This window comes from Hipposideros armiger, unplaced genomic scaffold (assembly GCF_001890085.2).
Source record: "Hipposideros armiger isolate ML-2016 unplaced genomic scaffold, ASM189008v1 scaffold_95, whole genome shotgun sequence".
NCBI lineage: Eukaryota > Metazoa > Chordata > Mammalia > Chiroptera > Hipposideridae > Hipposideros > Hipposideros armiger.
The window spans coordinates 1,624,680-1,641,878 of record NW_017731445.1 but is presented as its reverse complement, the minus strand read 5'-3'; the positions used below and the strand labels follow the sequence as shown (position 1 = coordinate 1,641,878).

Genomic DNA, 17,199 nt, shown 5'->3' with positions numbered 1-17,199 from the left:
CACAGCAATGCATGTACATTTATATCGTTTCAAATCTCTAAGAGCACTCATGAGTGAGCATGCAGGTAGTGAAGTCAGCTTACAGGCCTTAGTTGCTTCTAAGGAGAAAAGTGATTCCAAAATAGGAACATTTAACAGTACCATTAGACTAAACCAAGAGTGGCCTCTGTCCTAGACCCACTCTATGGAGATCCCTGTTCTGACTTTCCTGTGGCTGTGGCCCACCCTGTCGTGAAAGGAGTCAACTGGGACAGGTGGATGTACCTTCCTGGAGCCTGGGTTTTCCTCCCGCCCTCCCAGATCATACTCCTGTTATATGAGACCTCAGAATTCCCCGCCCAAAGACTCTGAGTCCCCTTCCAGGCCTGTGTAGGTCTCTTTTCCTAGTCCACCCTGCAGAAAAAAAGAAGGAATAGCCAACAAGGGGCAGCTGTTTGCAAAGGTGGACCAAACCTGATATTGGCCTGAGGTGTCTACAAGCATAGCACAAGGTTATTCATAGCATAGGATGGGGAGTGATACGTAAGAGAAGTGGCCTAGGGACCAAAGGCTGGGCCAGGGGCTGACTGTGTCTATGTTACCATTTCCTGGCATGGGACTAGGAGAAACCTGAGAATTTTAAATTTAAAACCAGCCTTCCAAGTTGTTACCAAGATATACCGGGGTGCCAAAAATATGTATACAAGTGGACACTTTGGTTAACGTTGCTCAAGCAGTAGTTCGCCGTAATCAGAAGTGTCTGGATGCTGATGGTAACCACTTTGAGCACCTCTTGAAATTGCAGAAGTCAAATGTGACTTGTATTCATCTTTTGTTATCGGTATATACTATTATAATTTTAATAGTTTTCCTTTCTTAAAATGTGTATACATTTTTTTGGCACCCTCTGTATTTATCACCCTAGGTGGATAGAACAGATTTTACTTATAGCTTGATTCATAATTTTTTAAATATTTAACATAAGGTACCCTAGGCCCTCCAAACGTTAGGGTTGGGCCTGGCAGCATATCCTTTATGTAAATAAAACTGTGGGTTAAAAAGAAAGAACCTTGGTGGTCATAACCTAACACCGACTTCCCTTGAAGCTGCCTTCAACAGGAACCCATGGCATTAGTTTATAATGTCACACAAGCACTCCTTAATTTTCATTGTACTACCTCTACGTTTTGGAAATTAATTGGAGGGATAATGTGGGTTAGGATGTGGAAACATGTTCTCTTTGTACCAAGAAACCCTTCACAACTAGTGTGAATCAAGTCTGAAGTGCCTGTAGTATCATCTCACAGGGCCAACATACTTGTAGAAAATCTCTTATGAAAGTACATTTTAGTACAGTGATGGTGAAAAGCAGAAAAAAATTTCTCTGAATTGAGGAACGTGCTCATCTCAAACAAGGGCTATTTCTTTATCAAGAGGAGCAGAGATTTAATTATCTTAACCTGTGTCTATGAGCAAATACACCAGAAAGACAATGGCCAGGCCAGAGCCACCAGGGCTGGGCAAAGGAGAAGTGTCGCGACGTGGCCAGCAGGGGGCGCGGTCACGCTTAGTCTGTGCTGGGGGATCTACACCCAGCCTGCTCTGTGGTTGGGGCTCCCAGCCTAACTCTTTTCTAAGCAAATAGCCCTGTGGTGGTGGGCTTCACTGAAGAGGGCAGTGTGCTGAGATTTCTTTCCTCATGTCTACAGGGCCCATTTTAGCTCTTGAAATGTGTTAAGAAATCTTGAACTTCTATTTTCTTCTCTTTTCCCACTTCTAAACTCTTTAGGAAGGCTCGTCTCTAGTTATAAGGCACTTTGTAAGCGCAACTTCCTACAGAGGTTCTCTGAAATATTGACAGACGCATTCTGGTCAGAAGGAGCACTTCCTGGTCTAGGAGCTTTATTTTCCTGATAAAGAAATCCAGTATGTCAATCATGAAATCCAAAGAGAAAATCCCGTAAGCTGGTAGTCTGTCTTTCCATGATTCTTTTCTGCTTCCTTCCTTGAATGAATATTTTTGAGCACCTTTTGTGGGATTGTGTTTGGACCACGGTTATAAACAAAGTTGCATTTCCTGAGGAGGATGAGGGGCGGGGTTGCGGCCCAGAGCAGCAGGGAAGGAAACCAGTATAGGAAGCTAATGAGCAGGGACCCCCAAGGGAAAGGGTTGTGGCCCTGGGCTGCTGGGTCAATAGGCACTTCTCTCAAATGCAAGGGGAGAAAGGAACNAGGATTGTTTTTGTTTGTGTGTGCTCTATTCTAACCTCTTATTCCCCGAAGCCCTATCCCTTTCACTCTTGTGGTTTTATAGATCATGAGGTTCTGCAGAAATATATATCCTGTTGTCATATTAGAATGGCAATGCTGGTATTAAAAATTAAGAAGTATCTATGTTATCCTTTTCATTTATACCACTATTGATCTTGCATTTACAGTAAACTTCATTGCTCTTTCTGAGTTCTTTTTTCCACTGAAAAATGTGAAGTGGTGAGATGGGGAAGCTGAGGAATCTTTTTTTCTTGCCTAGTAGGCCTTGAATTAAAAAAAATTTTTTTTGGACCAATTCTATCACTTTTCTCTAGGACCTGGGCGATGATCACAAATAATTTCTTGTTACTTGTAATGAACTTCAGGCAAAAAAGTCATTAGTTTGTAAATGCATTTAAATTTAATTCTTGCATTGAAGGTACCTTGCATAAAAAAAGCATAGAAATGGAGAAATAATGAAGGACTCCAAAAGACGTAACTGTCATATTCATCTAGGATTGTATGCCATTTCCACAAAATAAGAGTGCCATAGACATACACTACATTTTCCTCTGTGAAAATTTCCCAGTCAAAAAGAGTCCTTAAAAATGTCCATTATTTTCAATTCTTACCTTTATCCAGATTTCCAGGAGACACAGCATTTAAATCACCAAACTGCAAAACAACAGTCATTTGTGCAAGAGTTACTACCAGGCAAAATAAAATAATATTCTCAGTCCGTGGTCAAATCCCACACTATGACTTTTTAAAACTACGAACTAGTGACCGTTCTGCTCTCTAACTACAAGGGCCACATAATTTTCTAATCAAACTTGTCGAATTTGAACAGTTTAAACTGTGTCACAATTTAGCTGTCTTAGCCTCTTTGCAAAAGGATAACAATTTTCTCTGCCTTCCGTGCTTCATTTTCCTTTTATTATTTCAACTTAGCAGTGAGGAAATAAGCGGCCTGAATGAAGAAGAATGTGGTGGAATAAATTTGGAAAAGCCCGGAGGTAGCAGGCCATGTCAGCTCCGCCCCCAGGCGCAGCTCATGAATCCACCTGGAATCTATATTGGAAAAACAGGGTCCAGCCGCTTGGTTGAATTCTGTTTTTCAAGCTTTTATTAGTAGAAATGAAAAACATAATAGAAGCCCCAAAGTTGAGGGTATTTATTGCCCCACAATATTTAATTTCACACTTCTCTTTTTGTAATTTGCTGTTCTTATTTTACTAAGGGTCCCACTTTAAAAAAGAAAGGCATCTGATTGTTACTAATGCAAACAAACAAACAAACAAACAAAGAGCTTACGACAATATGAAACAATTAATAACCTTCAGCTTAGACTTCATTTTCTACCTTGGTTCAAGAGCTTGATGACAATTTTACAGTGAGAAAATACATTTTGAGAGTCTCGGTGTAAACAAAGATGGGTAAACTACATAAAAAATTGAATAGCAGAGGTAACAAAGCTAACTGGAAAAAGGTGAAGTGAAACCTAAACTCATCCACTTTTTAAATGGTAAATATTACTTTTTTTTAAAGCTGAAGATTCAGAATAAGTCATTATTAGGAATTGAGATTTCTCAACAGACTTAGAAAGGGTGAGACAGAAATTCTACTTACATTCGGAAGTTTGCTTATAAAGAGTTCCATGATAGGAGTATTTTTTTCATCTACAAGGTATGTCTATAAAGTAATAAAACTGATCTTATTTTGCAAACATGCACACATTTTTTTAACCTAAACATGTATTGNAAAAAAAAAAAGTCAAGTCATTTTTTTTTCAGCTTCAGTATCTAACTATAACAGCCCCACTCAACAGCAGACTGCATCTGTGCAGTGGTCCCAAATACAGAATCAGTAGTCATTAAACAGAGGAATTGGTATGCAAATAATAGTTAAAATTCAATGTTTAACGGAAGCTTGCATTAACATGGTTTAATAATTATGTACACAAATTATGTACATATTAGCATAATCTCTTGCAATTCTGTCATTTACTCTGAACTGATAAATGCACAGCTCAATTTTTCTTCAGAGAAAAATAGATGACCTTCCCAACCCTCTAGCACTAGAATAAAAATGCTCTGTATTCTCTTTCCATGCTCCAAAATGTTATCAAAATAGTGTCTTGTGGTTCTGTCCCATGAAAAGCACCTTTCAAAAGCAAATTTGATGCATCTGCTGCCAAATGGGCATGCCTCCAGTGTAAATCAAAGAAATTCATTTCTTTTGATATTTCACAGAAGTGCATCTAATTAAAAATTTACACATGAAATCATACACCAAGACTAACAATCAACAATAAAATATTTTAAGCTACAAAATGTAAATTACTTTTAATTATAAGAAAACAAAAACATTAAGTGTTGTAAAAATCCTTCTTGACACCTGAAACTAAGGAAAAAAAACAAAAAACCTCTCATTATTAAGAGACAAATAATTTGTTTATGTTAAAAAAAAAAAAAAAAGACCTGGCAAAATACATACACCCATTCCATTTCACAACTCCAAAAGGTAATGATCAGCACAGAGAGAATTTGACAACAGTCGTCCTTCAGGCTTATTTAAATTTCAACGTAAGCCCAATATCAACAGGGTGAATGTTAGCTGGAAAAATATGCTTTAATATTCTTTAGACTGCAGTGTAGGTATTTCCTGTAGCGCTGCACTGTCTGATAGTCTGAGTGCTTGTGACGATGTGCTCACTGTGAATCGGATTCAGGAGGCTCGGTTGCACGCTGCTCTCGAGAACAGGCTGCATACAGCCCACCGGAAATGCCTGGTTCAGATCGGTTTTCTCTCTTTTGGCTTGAGGTTCTGAAGAATCATCCAGTTCTTCATCCATTTCGCTTTCCACTTCACTGCCTTCATCTGCACACACAAATAATACCAAAACCATTACCAAAAGACAGATTGGAAAATGGCAATCATCTGGTGCTCTAGAAACACTCTGATGCAGTACATTAAGAAAGCAACTGCTTAGCTCTTCTCAGGGGACAAAGCTTGTAGGTGTTCCTTTCACTAAATTTTACTGGTATCAATGTTCTGTTACTGTATCTATAATTCTTTCAAACATAGCAAAAGTAATTTATTTTTGGTTAGTTTGTGATTGATAACTTTAATAGCTGTTTTAAGAAGGCCTTTGGAATTTCCTAAAGTTTTTATATTAAATAATGGTATAATTTTTGTTATCATTTTGGTACACTATACTGGCTTTTGGGCAATATATTGAGCTGAAAAATGCTAACTAAAAAAAAGGGAAAGACGGAGAGAAGGAGGAAGAAGAAAAAATTTCAGTGTCTTCCAAATATCTATACTAGATATAAATTTCACATGTGTTGATGTTAATGTAGGTAAGACCTATGCTGATTCATAAAATAACCATAGCAAGTATCAGGGGCTGTTGTAAAGATGTTTTGGTGTACATGAATGTTGTACATCACAATATTACATTTTTATTACAAAAAATTATGAAGGCTGAGGCAGTAGTATCAGATGAAAAATGTGCAATGCAGTTCCATTCCTGGCAACACTGATGCTCACTGTTAATAGCTGGTATTCATTTCTGGAATTAAATGTATTAAGTAGTCACGGTTAGATCCAAATTTTAATCCATTTTATATTAACTAAAACATCATAATAATGGAATACCATCTAATTTTTTTCCAGCCTGCCATGCTAGAATTCAAAAGTAGAGCAAAGAGAGAAAATGCTCACACATAGCTTTACAACTGTGTAAGGTTCTCTTCAGAGGAGTGTAGAGGATACACTTCACGAGTGATAATTTTTAAACAGTGGGGAATATATTTCTGCCTTAAAAATCTTTCTATTTCACCTTCAACATGTTTTAGTGTTTATCAAAAACAGATACCCATATAATCACATCAAATACCTCATCTATCACTAAAATATATCTACACTTATTGTTATATTTTTGACATTTTACAGTGACTTCTATAAACAGAATCAGATATTCTCTTCTATGGCATATCATATTCAGGTAGCTCTTCAGTCAGATTAAGTTGGGGACTCCTTCTTAAGGATACTGCGTCTCATTTTACTATTTAGGACACATCTACCATGGAAGTCCCTGCTGGTGCAGCCCTTGATATAATGGGGCCCTTGACTTTTCCTCTGTTAATATCAACTAGGGCAAAGAAGGTTCCAGAGAAAAGTGATTAGGAGTAACAGGGACCTGTTGTGCAGTGTACAGCTGCCAGGAGCAACAATTCCTAAGAAATGGCATATGTAATTAAAAAGGTTGAGATTAGATGTATTGACTAGAAATGATGTCTGTAATGCACCATTAAGCGATAAGAAGGGCTCTTAGATGAAGCAAAAGACTTCTTGGCCCATCTGTTTTCTATAGTTACCTGTTTGCCTCTGGAAAATGGACTTGATATTAGATTTGTCAGAACAAGCACATTGGAAGGGCTGGTGGGCTGCTGGGAGAGGGATACATTTGATAGACATCTGCTTCATTAAGAGGGTATACGTGAAACAGATTTGTATGATACTTCTTGTTTTATTTATGCGTTTGTTTATACATAAAAACAAAAAATAGTATCTGGATCTTCACACTGAACTTTTAATGGTGGTAGTCTCTTGGCATGATGATGAAATTTCACTTTCTATAGTTTCTAATTCTGTGTATCATTCTTAAATTTTTATACAGAGCTAATATTATTTTTATCATCAGGAAAAACATTAAAATTCTCATTTTGTGGAAAAAGTGCACAAAAACTCTTGAAACTCTCCGATTTGAGCCTTAGGCTCTGATGATGCCACTATGGCTGTATCTCAAGAAGCATCAGGTGTGGGGGTATATGGAACCAGCAGGGCCTCACGAAGAAAAAGAGGACAAATCACACTGCTAACTCGGCTCCATCTCCACCAGCTTTCCCGTGCCTGGGAAATAATGTCGAAATAATAAAAGACCCAGCATTGAAAGGGGAAAAAAGTCATTTCAAGCAGATAGACAAGTGAAAAAAGTCCTCTCCTCCACCTTGCTGTGGATGGAAATGGCAGTGGGATAATGGACTGAACAAATGTCCGAGCGCTGGGCTGGCCTTCTTTAGGTCCACTTGTGGGTGGCAGGGTCCTTCGGATAGGCAGCATGNATTTAAAAGCTACAGTGATTCTCGCTTAATCTCACACACATATAGTTGGCATTATTTAAGCACAATTGCCATTAAGCAACATCATACAAACACATATAGATCAGCACACCACAAGAGATTTTAAAGAAGGGGGAAAGAGGGATATTTTAACCAGCATTCTGAGTAAGTTTAACATGTATTTTATTTATATTACAATACTTAAAGGGGTCCTTGAGGTATTTTAATCTATTTTTAAATGTATACCTTTACTATCATATGTATTAAACTAGGAAAAGAATTTTACATTTATTTTCACTTTTTTAATTTAAATAAGCACATACACATAGTTTAAAAATGAACATGTCATCTTGATTGCTTTGTGTAATTTGTAATATTGCCTAATGTGGTATAATCCATGGATCTCAAAGTACCCCCAATTCAATACAACAAAATGAGTCAGTGCTGAATCATTTCAGCATTTGTATCTATCCTTAATTATATTAACAAACTGTTGTTTATATTAACTTCAGGGCTTTTTGATACTTGTTGAAAATAAGACATTTTGTTTACTATCTATAAATTCTGAAGAAGAGAATTTTTTTCTTCACATCTTTAGTGATTAGAAACATGAGTATGAAAATCAGAGTGAGTATTCAAAATAGATCTCCACCACTTACTAGCTATGTAACCATTTAATCTCTCTGTGTCTTAGCTTTCAACTTCAATCTCAGATGCTCATCTGTAGAACAGGATAAAGCAGTACCTATCTCAGAGTTGTTCAGTGCTAAATGCTTTATTATATATAAAGGACTTAGAACTGTGCCTGGCACATAGTAAGTGCCCCCAAAATGTTAGCTATCATTATCATCATCATCACTCCTTTCTGAAATAGAATCATTCATTTTGACTTTTGGACATTGGGAAAAAGAGTCTACAAAATACATATTTAACTTTTTCCTCTGTATTCCTAGCTTTATCAGAAGCATCTATCTTTCTTATTTTCCATTCAATAAGGTTTTTTATTTTAGTCCAGTAGTTCTCAAACTTTTCTTTTACATAGACACCTTTATGACATATTGAAACATTCCACAAACTTCCACATGATATAATCTATAATTTTAGAATTCATTGCTTAAGAAAATACATATGAACAGAGGGATTTAAGGACCCCCTGAAATAAATCTACAGCCCCTCCAGGGTCTAAGGCTTTTGCTTTAGAACCATTGCTTTTATCAATAATTAATATTTTTTTATTAAAATGGAATTCAGGTTCTTTAGAAAAACAAATATGGATTATAGCTCTCTTACCTCTCCCATGACTGCTATGGGTGTCTCTCCTGTTGCCTGAGCAACACGATGTTCTACTAAGTAGAACATATACTCGTCGTAGAGTAGACGGATCAGGTGGAAGGAGCCAAAGCTAGCAGCACTGCGTAAGGTTAAGTCTCGAATAACCATTGAGCTGTTCCAAGAGAAAAAACATATATGCAGCCAATATCAGTGACCAGGATTAGAGTTCAATACACTTTTCCTCTTAAAAAAAGTTAAGTTGGTGATCTGAAAAGTTGGTATAGCACACAACCTGTCATGGAATAATTTCATTATTGAAAGCAGTTGGCTCAACTCTTTGAAAGACTTGATTAGATCTTCATTAGAGATAGATAGATCTTCACCAGGAAAAGCCATTTTACTATCATTGGCAAGTCTGCTGATTCTGTTAAACTCCCCAATGGGTCAGAATTGAATATAAAATATTTTTGAAAGGTTGGCAACTCATCACCACCTTAAGAAAAAGCAATTCAAAGTGAAAATCTTCTTGAGGGGTAAACACAGTGTTACCACCTCTCAGTGACAATGACTTAGGTGTACATTTTTGGAAAATACGTTTGTGTGCCATACAAAGGTTACAAAATATACTAAGCAATGTTCCCAAATGTGGCAATGTATAATGTAAGTGAGCATGCTCAGGGATTCCTAAAAGTTGGATTTTGAAGGTAAATTTATTAAGTAATTCCAGTTTCTTACTGACTTCCATTTCAATTAAGGTGATGTTCCATCAGAAATAAGTGTAACAACATCAATTAGAAATGCATATCTTTGAAAAATGTGAAGTTAATTGATAAAATATAATACCAAAATATGATTATTAATAAAATATTATCAATAAACTCAATTATATTTAAAATGGAAATGAGTAAAATATAAAATTTTGGCCTCACTGAGGACAAGCCAATCATTAAGCTCGTCCATGACTTCAAACCTCTTTAATATTTCTAACTTTGAGTCAGAGTGGGGTGTGTGCGGGTGTCTTGGTGTGTGTCTGCGTGTGTGTTTCTCATCACTGGGTTAGTGGTCTATTCTAGAGATTTTTGGCCTAGGATAACGAAACAGCCATTATATTCTCAGGTAGGAGGAAGAGACAGGATCTCACAAATGTAAAGGCTGATATTCCGAAGCCTTGGTTTGCAGTGAAGAATTATAAAATATCAGGCAGATGGAGAAATAGAAGAATATACTTCTGTTTTCTGTTTTAACATCAACTTTATTTATATAGATGCCACTAATATATCAAATTCTATACATTCAACTTGGCCAGTGGCAGATCATCACTGTCTCTCTGAAATTTGGAAGCCTGGGTTTCTGATTCTGATTCTGACTCATTAGCCTGTCGACCTCAAACACATCATTTCCCTGAGATTGTTTATCCTCTTGGATGAAAATGAAAGCAGTATTTTTGTTCTTATCTAACTGACATGATTATTTCAAGGATGTGAAATAAGCTTACGAATAAATAGACCACTACTTAAATAGAATTGATTGTGATTATAATAGAACAGAAAGAGCTGAGCTCCTCCTCCTCATCTGGTTATGGTAGTAAGAACAGGGAGGTACTATATGATGATGGCAGGGGACCTCTCATTAGTGGATATTTACTAAAAAAAAAAAAGCATGGGTTTGGAGTTAAACCACACTAACCACTATGTGATCTTAATTATGAGCATGTCATTTAACATTTTAAGGTTCAAGGTTAGCCTGAGTGTCAAATGAAGATAATGTATAATGTGAGATCCTAAGAAAACTACTTATTAATACACTACTATATATATTAGAGTTAATAATGTATTCATTATTATAAACAGCAGTACTAGTGAATGATACCTTAGAGTCCAATACCTTAATGAATACCTTAAGTGTACAGCTCTATAAGCGAATTACTGAAAATAGATTAAGACTTTCATTTATAGGCTAAAGATATATGGAAAAATTCTGTTTATAATTCTATGCATACCTTTCTTACAATTCAGTGACACATCACCCATTTGTAAAAAATAATTAATACAAATATAACAGCTACTGAAATTAAACATTTTTTCTCCTATGGAAAAAATTTAAAAGGCAGAGAATCCTGTACTTTAAAAAGCAAAAACAAAACAATGCAAAAATAACAATAAAATAGTGTATAACCTATACTAATCCAGATTTGATTATATGAAGTAAATAATTTTAAAAAACTAAATATTGCAGGAGCAGAATATTCACTCTTTTATTTATTTATTATTATTATTAGTTTCAGGTGTAAAAACAATGCAATAGTTATCCTTTTCACCCCTCACAAAGTAACCCCCCTCCCCCCAACCACTGTCCTCCCAACCCTGATAGCATACTTATCTTTTACAATTCCATTGACTCCATTCCCACACTTTATTCCACATCCCATGACTATATGTATATATAATTATAGTTGACATACAATATTATTCAACATCAGCTTCAGATATACAGTGCAGTGTTCAGGGCTCTACACCGTCTATGTAGTGGTCTCCCTAACAAATCATGAGTCCATCTGGCCCCCTAAAAAATATTTACAACATTATTGATTATATTCCCCAGATTGTCTTTTCTATTCCTAAGGCCATATCGTAGTTACCAATTTGTATTGTCTCGTCCCTTCCCCTTCTCCTTCATCCCCACCCCCTCCCAACTAGCAACCCTCAGTTTTTCCTGTGTCTCTGAGACTATTTCTGTTTACATTTCTCATTTAGAATATTCACTCTTAATTTCAGCTCTTTTGCTGAAGAAAGATAGCAAACATTTACACGTAAAATAAAGCCCAGAGAAGACAAATGGCTAACAAACATACAAATATATGACTAATCTTATTCAAAATTAAAAGAAATACAAATTAATCATCAATTTTATTTATATCATCTATTTTACTGTAAGGGATTAAAAGATCCAGTGTTGCAGAGAGTATGACAAAAGAACTCTTATGCTGTTTCTGCGAGTATAAAATTCATGAATCTTTTGTGAAGGGAAATTTGGGCATATTTGTAAAAATTTTAAATGCACAAATCCTTTACACCAAAAATTTTAATTCTAGAAATTTACACAAATGAGCAAAGACAGTTTTAATTGTAGCAATATTTAATTTATACTCACTGAGAAACTAGGGTGAAAAACAAAATATCCATTAGCAGGATGCTGATTAAACAAACTATGGTTCATACACATATGGAATTATTTGCAATAGTTTTAAAAAATTAAGTAGACTAGACACAAAGGTAGTAACATGGAAGATATTTATAATATAATGTTACGTTAAAGAAGTAGAATGTATAATATGGGCCCATTTAAAAATAAAAGCTATCCATAGTTGTTGTTTTTTTTAAATTTAAATCCTACCCATAAATAAATGGGAATGTTTAATAATTTATTAGTGCTGGGATGGCACAATTCATTAAAATTGTACTAGTCACTTTAAGAAGTTCTAACCCTTTTACTAGAATTTATCTGAGGATATATGTGCCCTTTCATACAAGTGTAATCATTACAGTATTTTTTGTAATTGTATGACAATACCAAAAACCACCTAAATGCTCAAGAATAGGGGAAAAGGGAATGTTTAAATAATTTATGAGACATACACATAATGGAATAGTGTGAGGACATTAAAAATTATGCTTCTGAAGATATTTAGTGACAAGGAATGTTCAAGATATAATGTTAAATACAAAATGTTAAGGGAAAAATCCAGATAATAAACTGTGGTAAACAATTGGATCCCAATTTTATATAACACTAAAAGAAAACATATTACCATTGATCACTTCTGGGGAGAAAAATGATGATTCAAGTTTATTCTTTGTACAGTTTTTATATTTCCTAGATTTTCTAAAGTGAGCACATATTAATTTCATAATACAAATGTTTTATTTAAAAGATAACATTCACTCTAATACAAAAAAACCAATCCTGAGTCAGTTTAATCTCAACAGATCTTTACAGGGATAAATATCACAGATATAGAATGAATTATTTAAATGTAAGTATAAATACATACATATTTCTAAATTCAAATTTTAGGGTTTTTATAGCTCCTTTAAAATATAACCCTGAAATCATGTTAATAACTTAAGGAGAATTTTTAGATTGAGTAGCTTTCTGGTATTATTAAAAGAAATGCAAAGTCAATTATTTTTTTCCAGGAGAATTCACATTCATTCATGCAATACACATTTGTTGTGTTTCTACTCGGTGCCAGGGTCTTGTTCAAGAATAAGCTAGAATAAATTTGGTTTCAACAGCGTTCACATTCTAGTAGGAGAGACAGTCAATAAAAACACAAGTAGATATAAAATATAAAGTTAGGTAGTGATAAATGCTATGAAAAAATAAATAAATAAAGGTAAGAAGCTGGAGAGTGACAGGGGCAGGTATATTAAATTAGGGTGCCAGGCAAATTCTTTCTGAGGTGATATTTAAGCAGAAACTGGATTGAAGTGAGGGAATGAGCATGTGAACATGTGAGCTTGCCGGACAGAAAGGAGAGTAAATGCAGACTTTGAGGCAGAACTACATTTGATGTGTTCAAAGAACAGCCAGGAGGCCAGTGTGGCTGGAGGACAGGGAGCAAAAGAGAAGAATACGTGATGAGGTCTGGAGGTCACTAGTAGCTCTCACTAATACCAACTTCTGTTGGGAAAAAAAAAAAAATCTGCTGATCTTCAGTTATAATACCTAGTTATCATTTAAAAATACCAATAAGCATGCCATAAAATTGTCATGTTTAGAAAAGAATAAATTGAATTATATTATTAATGCTACGTCTACTTTATTCCTTCTGCCCTTCAGGACAAGGATTAAATGACACAATTAACAGTTTAATTGGAAGTCTATTGTCTGGTTCAGACTTCTGTAAGATAGGTTGCAAAATTGACTCCATCGAGTTGCTAAGTTACCACGAATCCAACTCCTTTCACAATCAGTTAAAAATGTTAATTATTGTATAATGGATGAGAAATACCCTTGTGTATTTATCTTTATAATTCATGGTGTGAAAACGGAAACATTTACCCTCACACATGATACTCACTCTGCCTCTTTGTGTATTTGGGGATGTATCACACCCTTCCTAAGAAGAAAGGTGAGAGCATCACACCTGTGACTCCCAGATAAATTCTCTTTTCAAACAGCGCTGACAGTTGATTCCCAAAGATGATTACTTTTTGGAATATTTATATATCACCCAGTTTTAGGCAAAGTAGGTTCCCTGTGCCCCCTTTCAAATCACTATCAAAGCTATACACTTCATTCCTTAAAAATGGGGTGTTTGGTCAGCCCTGCGGAATGCTGTGTTCTGTTATCCACAGAACACACAAGCTGAGAAATGGCCCACATAACTTCTCCATTTCTTCCCAAAAAACACTGATTATTGTTTCCCAGCTCCCGGGGAGCTAATAGTAGCCATTCAAAGCCAGGTTAGGCAAAGAGAGACCCCCATTTGGAAAAGAGGGTGTTTGCAGCAATATATCAACAGCCAGTTGATATCATGATTCTCTGCTGGTCCTTTTCTATATTTGTATGCATGTAAATATATACACAGAATTTTAGAAATTATGAGATTAACTGACTTCAGAACATTAGGAGTCTGTATATGTAACTGCCAGATTGTTATTATCATGCCAAAAACATTTTTAAAAAATTACCCTGCAATTCTGCTTCTCTGATAGTTTGGGAATGCAGTTTTCATTACTCAATATGTTCATACGCCTTAGTAAAAAACACAGTTCTGATTTTAAAGGCTCCTAAGCTTCTAAGCTATTGACTTTGTCTACCAGCAGGAGGTACGCATCTGTCTGAGATGCCTTTCTTTCTGTGGCCCTGAGCTATATGCCTCCAAGTGTTTTTGAAATGAAAATAATAACCATAATAGTGTCTAATAATAACAAGCCAATTATCCCCAACTCAGGGAGGACAGAGGGCAGGCAAGTGATGATCAACCGGGTTTGTATAACTGCGAGAACTAGAAATACAAGTAAGTAATTTTCTCTTTTCAAGATAACCTGCAACAGATCTCTGTGGAGATGAAGGCTCCAGGGGTGTATTTCTAAAACGATATCAACTAAATATAGAAAAAAACAAAACAAAACACAGGAAGGAGTAAGGCTAGGTCTGACAAAACAACATAAGAAAGCCATAAGAAGAGGAAAAAAAACTTGCTTTTTCTGCTATAGAGGATGTACTCTGATTTTGGTTATATAGGTTTTGGAACAACCAGCTAGTAAGATTCTTCTGTTTCATCAATCATTCACGAAGCACATATACCATCTATATAATTTTCTGGGGAAAACAATGGATAAATAAAAAATCAACTTGCAAACAAATGAGAAAATACCTGAAATCTTCTTAGGAAATATTCCCAAATTAAAATGTTGAATTCTACTGTTACTACTGCTGCTGCTGCATCCACTTTAAGAACACTGGGGCGATGTTTTCTAAATCTTCCCCGTGTATCCAGGGAAAGCTTACATTTCTCATCAACACCCAGATCTAAACCTAGCTCTGGCTTTACTGAAGCAAACCAGTGGGTCAGAGTCAGCCCGCACCTTAATATGTGCTTCTCAAATCATCTGGGTGAAAGGTATGAAATTGATATGAGACAGAACCGTGGGATGATTCCATTCCAAAAACAAAAACAAAACAACAACACAAAGCTGGCAGGCTTTCTTTTACTTCATGTGACCCTGGGCTAGACACTAGAAAACTATTTTCCGGATGAAACAATAATTTAACTCTTAATTGCACTTATACAGTAGATCTGCAGCTAGCGCTACTTCAGCTTAAGAAATAAGAATTAGACTAAATCAGTTAAGAATGAAAGAAGTCACTGACAATAAAAACCAAGGCAACTACCATCATAATTAAAAGAGCTCTCATTCCATTTTTATAAAGGTGATCAAAACAAGATGGAAATCCTACAGTTTGGGCTTACTGGGTTCACAAACACTACTAGTTCCTAAACTCTGTTACTTCTTCATGTACCTTCTCTCACGTCTAGCTTTGATCTTGCTACTGATGTTCAGATAATAACCATGGTGTACCCACAGCCCCTGTCAGTGGTATGTCCTGTGGTCACTACTTTCTGACATGCGCATGGCTGCATGCAATTAAAATTAGTGAGCTGCCTAAACCTCAAAGTAGACATGGCTTTTAGGCTCAAGCCAGTGGGGCCACCTTTATCAAAAGTAGGAAAAAAATGAACTCCCACCACAAGAACAAAGGCTTGGGTAAAAAATATAGCTTATCTAATTTATTTTATGAAATGGGACTCCATCTGTCAATTCCATCCAAAGTATATATGTACGTATACCATATACCATATATGCCAGCTTAGGCTCTGTTTTAACCCTTGGGACAGAACTATGGTCAACAGCTTATACAACATTTGATATCATATATCAAGTAATCTGCTAGCCTTTCTCTCCCAGGGTTCTTCAATGTCTGCAAAAATATAGTACATTTATATCTCTATTATTTTAGTGAAAAAGTGATTCATTTTGTATTGTCTACTAGATTATTGGTTATTAAATGGTCTATGCATTAGAATCACCAAGAATAAACTTTTGAAGAAAGGATTTCTGATTTATTTGTAATCACTACTCCTTAACCATAAAGATTTTGATTCAGTAGGTTTTGGGAGATACCTAGGATTTTTTGTTTTTTTTTACCCTAATTCTGATGCGCAGCTAGGTTTGAAAACAGTTGTAAGTAATCAAATTAAGAAATTAACTAGATGGGGGGCCAGCCAAGTAGCTCAGTTGGTTAAGAGCATGAGCTCTGAGCAACAGGGTCGCCAGTTCGATTCCCACATGGCCCAGTGAGCTGCACCCGAGCGGAGCTGCCAACAGGTGGCAGGATGGCTCAGCTGGTAAGAGAATGTGCTCCTAACAACAAGGTTTCCGGTTCCACTCCCACATGGGATGGTGGGCTACGCCCACCTGCAACTAAGATTGAACACGGCACCTTGAGCTGAGCTGCCCTGAGCTGCCAATGGGCAGCGGATTGCTCAGTGGTTAGAGCCTGCGCTCTTAGCAACAAGGTTTCTGGTTGGACTCCCACATGGGATTCTGGGCTATGCTCACCCGCAACTAAGATTGAACACGGCACCTTGAGCTGAGTGTCCACAAGCTGCCGATGGGCGGCTGGATGGCGACTGGACTTAGACTTGAAGCTAGCTGCGCCCTCCACACCTAAGACTGAAGGACAACAACTTGGCTGTTCCCCTTCCCCAATTCCCCAACACTGTTCCTCTCCCGCAAAAAAAAAAAAAAATAAATAAATAAAAAGAAAGAAATTAACTAGATGGTTCTGAGCATGCATCAGAATCACCTGGATGACAGTTTAAAAAGCAGATTGCTGAGCCTCACCTCTGCACTTTCTGATTTTGGTAGATTTTTGTGGAGGGACCTAAGAACTTGCATTTCTAACACGTTTCCAAGCAACAGTGATGCTACTGGTCTTTGAGAATCACTGAATCAGAGAATAAAGAGTGATGCTAAGGCCTCAAGAAAGAAGCCTAAAT

At 36.2% G+C, this 17,199-nt stretch overlaps 1 protein-coding gene across 9 annotated transcripts in view; it reads right to left on the bottom strand.

Annotated features, from left to right (window-relative positions):
- Nucleotides 1-2,699: 2,699 nt before the first annotated feature.
- Nucleotides 2,700-17,199, bottom strand: part of RFX3 (regulatory factor X3) — a 253,383-nt gene continuing 238,883 nt past the window's right edge. For 6 of the 9 annotated variants that reach the window (XM_019645933.1, XM_019645927.1, XM_019645929.1 and 3 more), the window contains 2 exons: nucleotides 8,646-8,799; nucleotides 3,765-3,921 (listed from right to left, as the gene is read on the bottom strand). In XM_019645933.1, the coding sequence (XP_019501478.1) occupies nucleotides 3,802-3,921; nucleotides 8,646-8,799 (274 nt within the window). In that variant the 3' untranslated portion in view covers nucleotides 3,765-3,801. Of the gene's footprint in view, nucleotides 2,905-3,763; nucleotides 3,922-8,645; nucleotides 8,800-17,199 lie in introns of those variants that run through there. The other 3 variants (XM_019645926.1, XM_019645930.1, XM_019645931.1) reach the window with 3 other exon arrangements.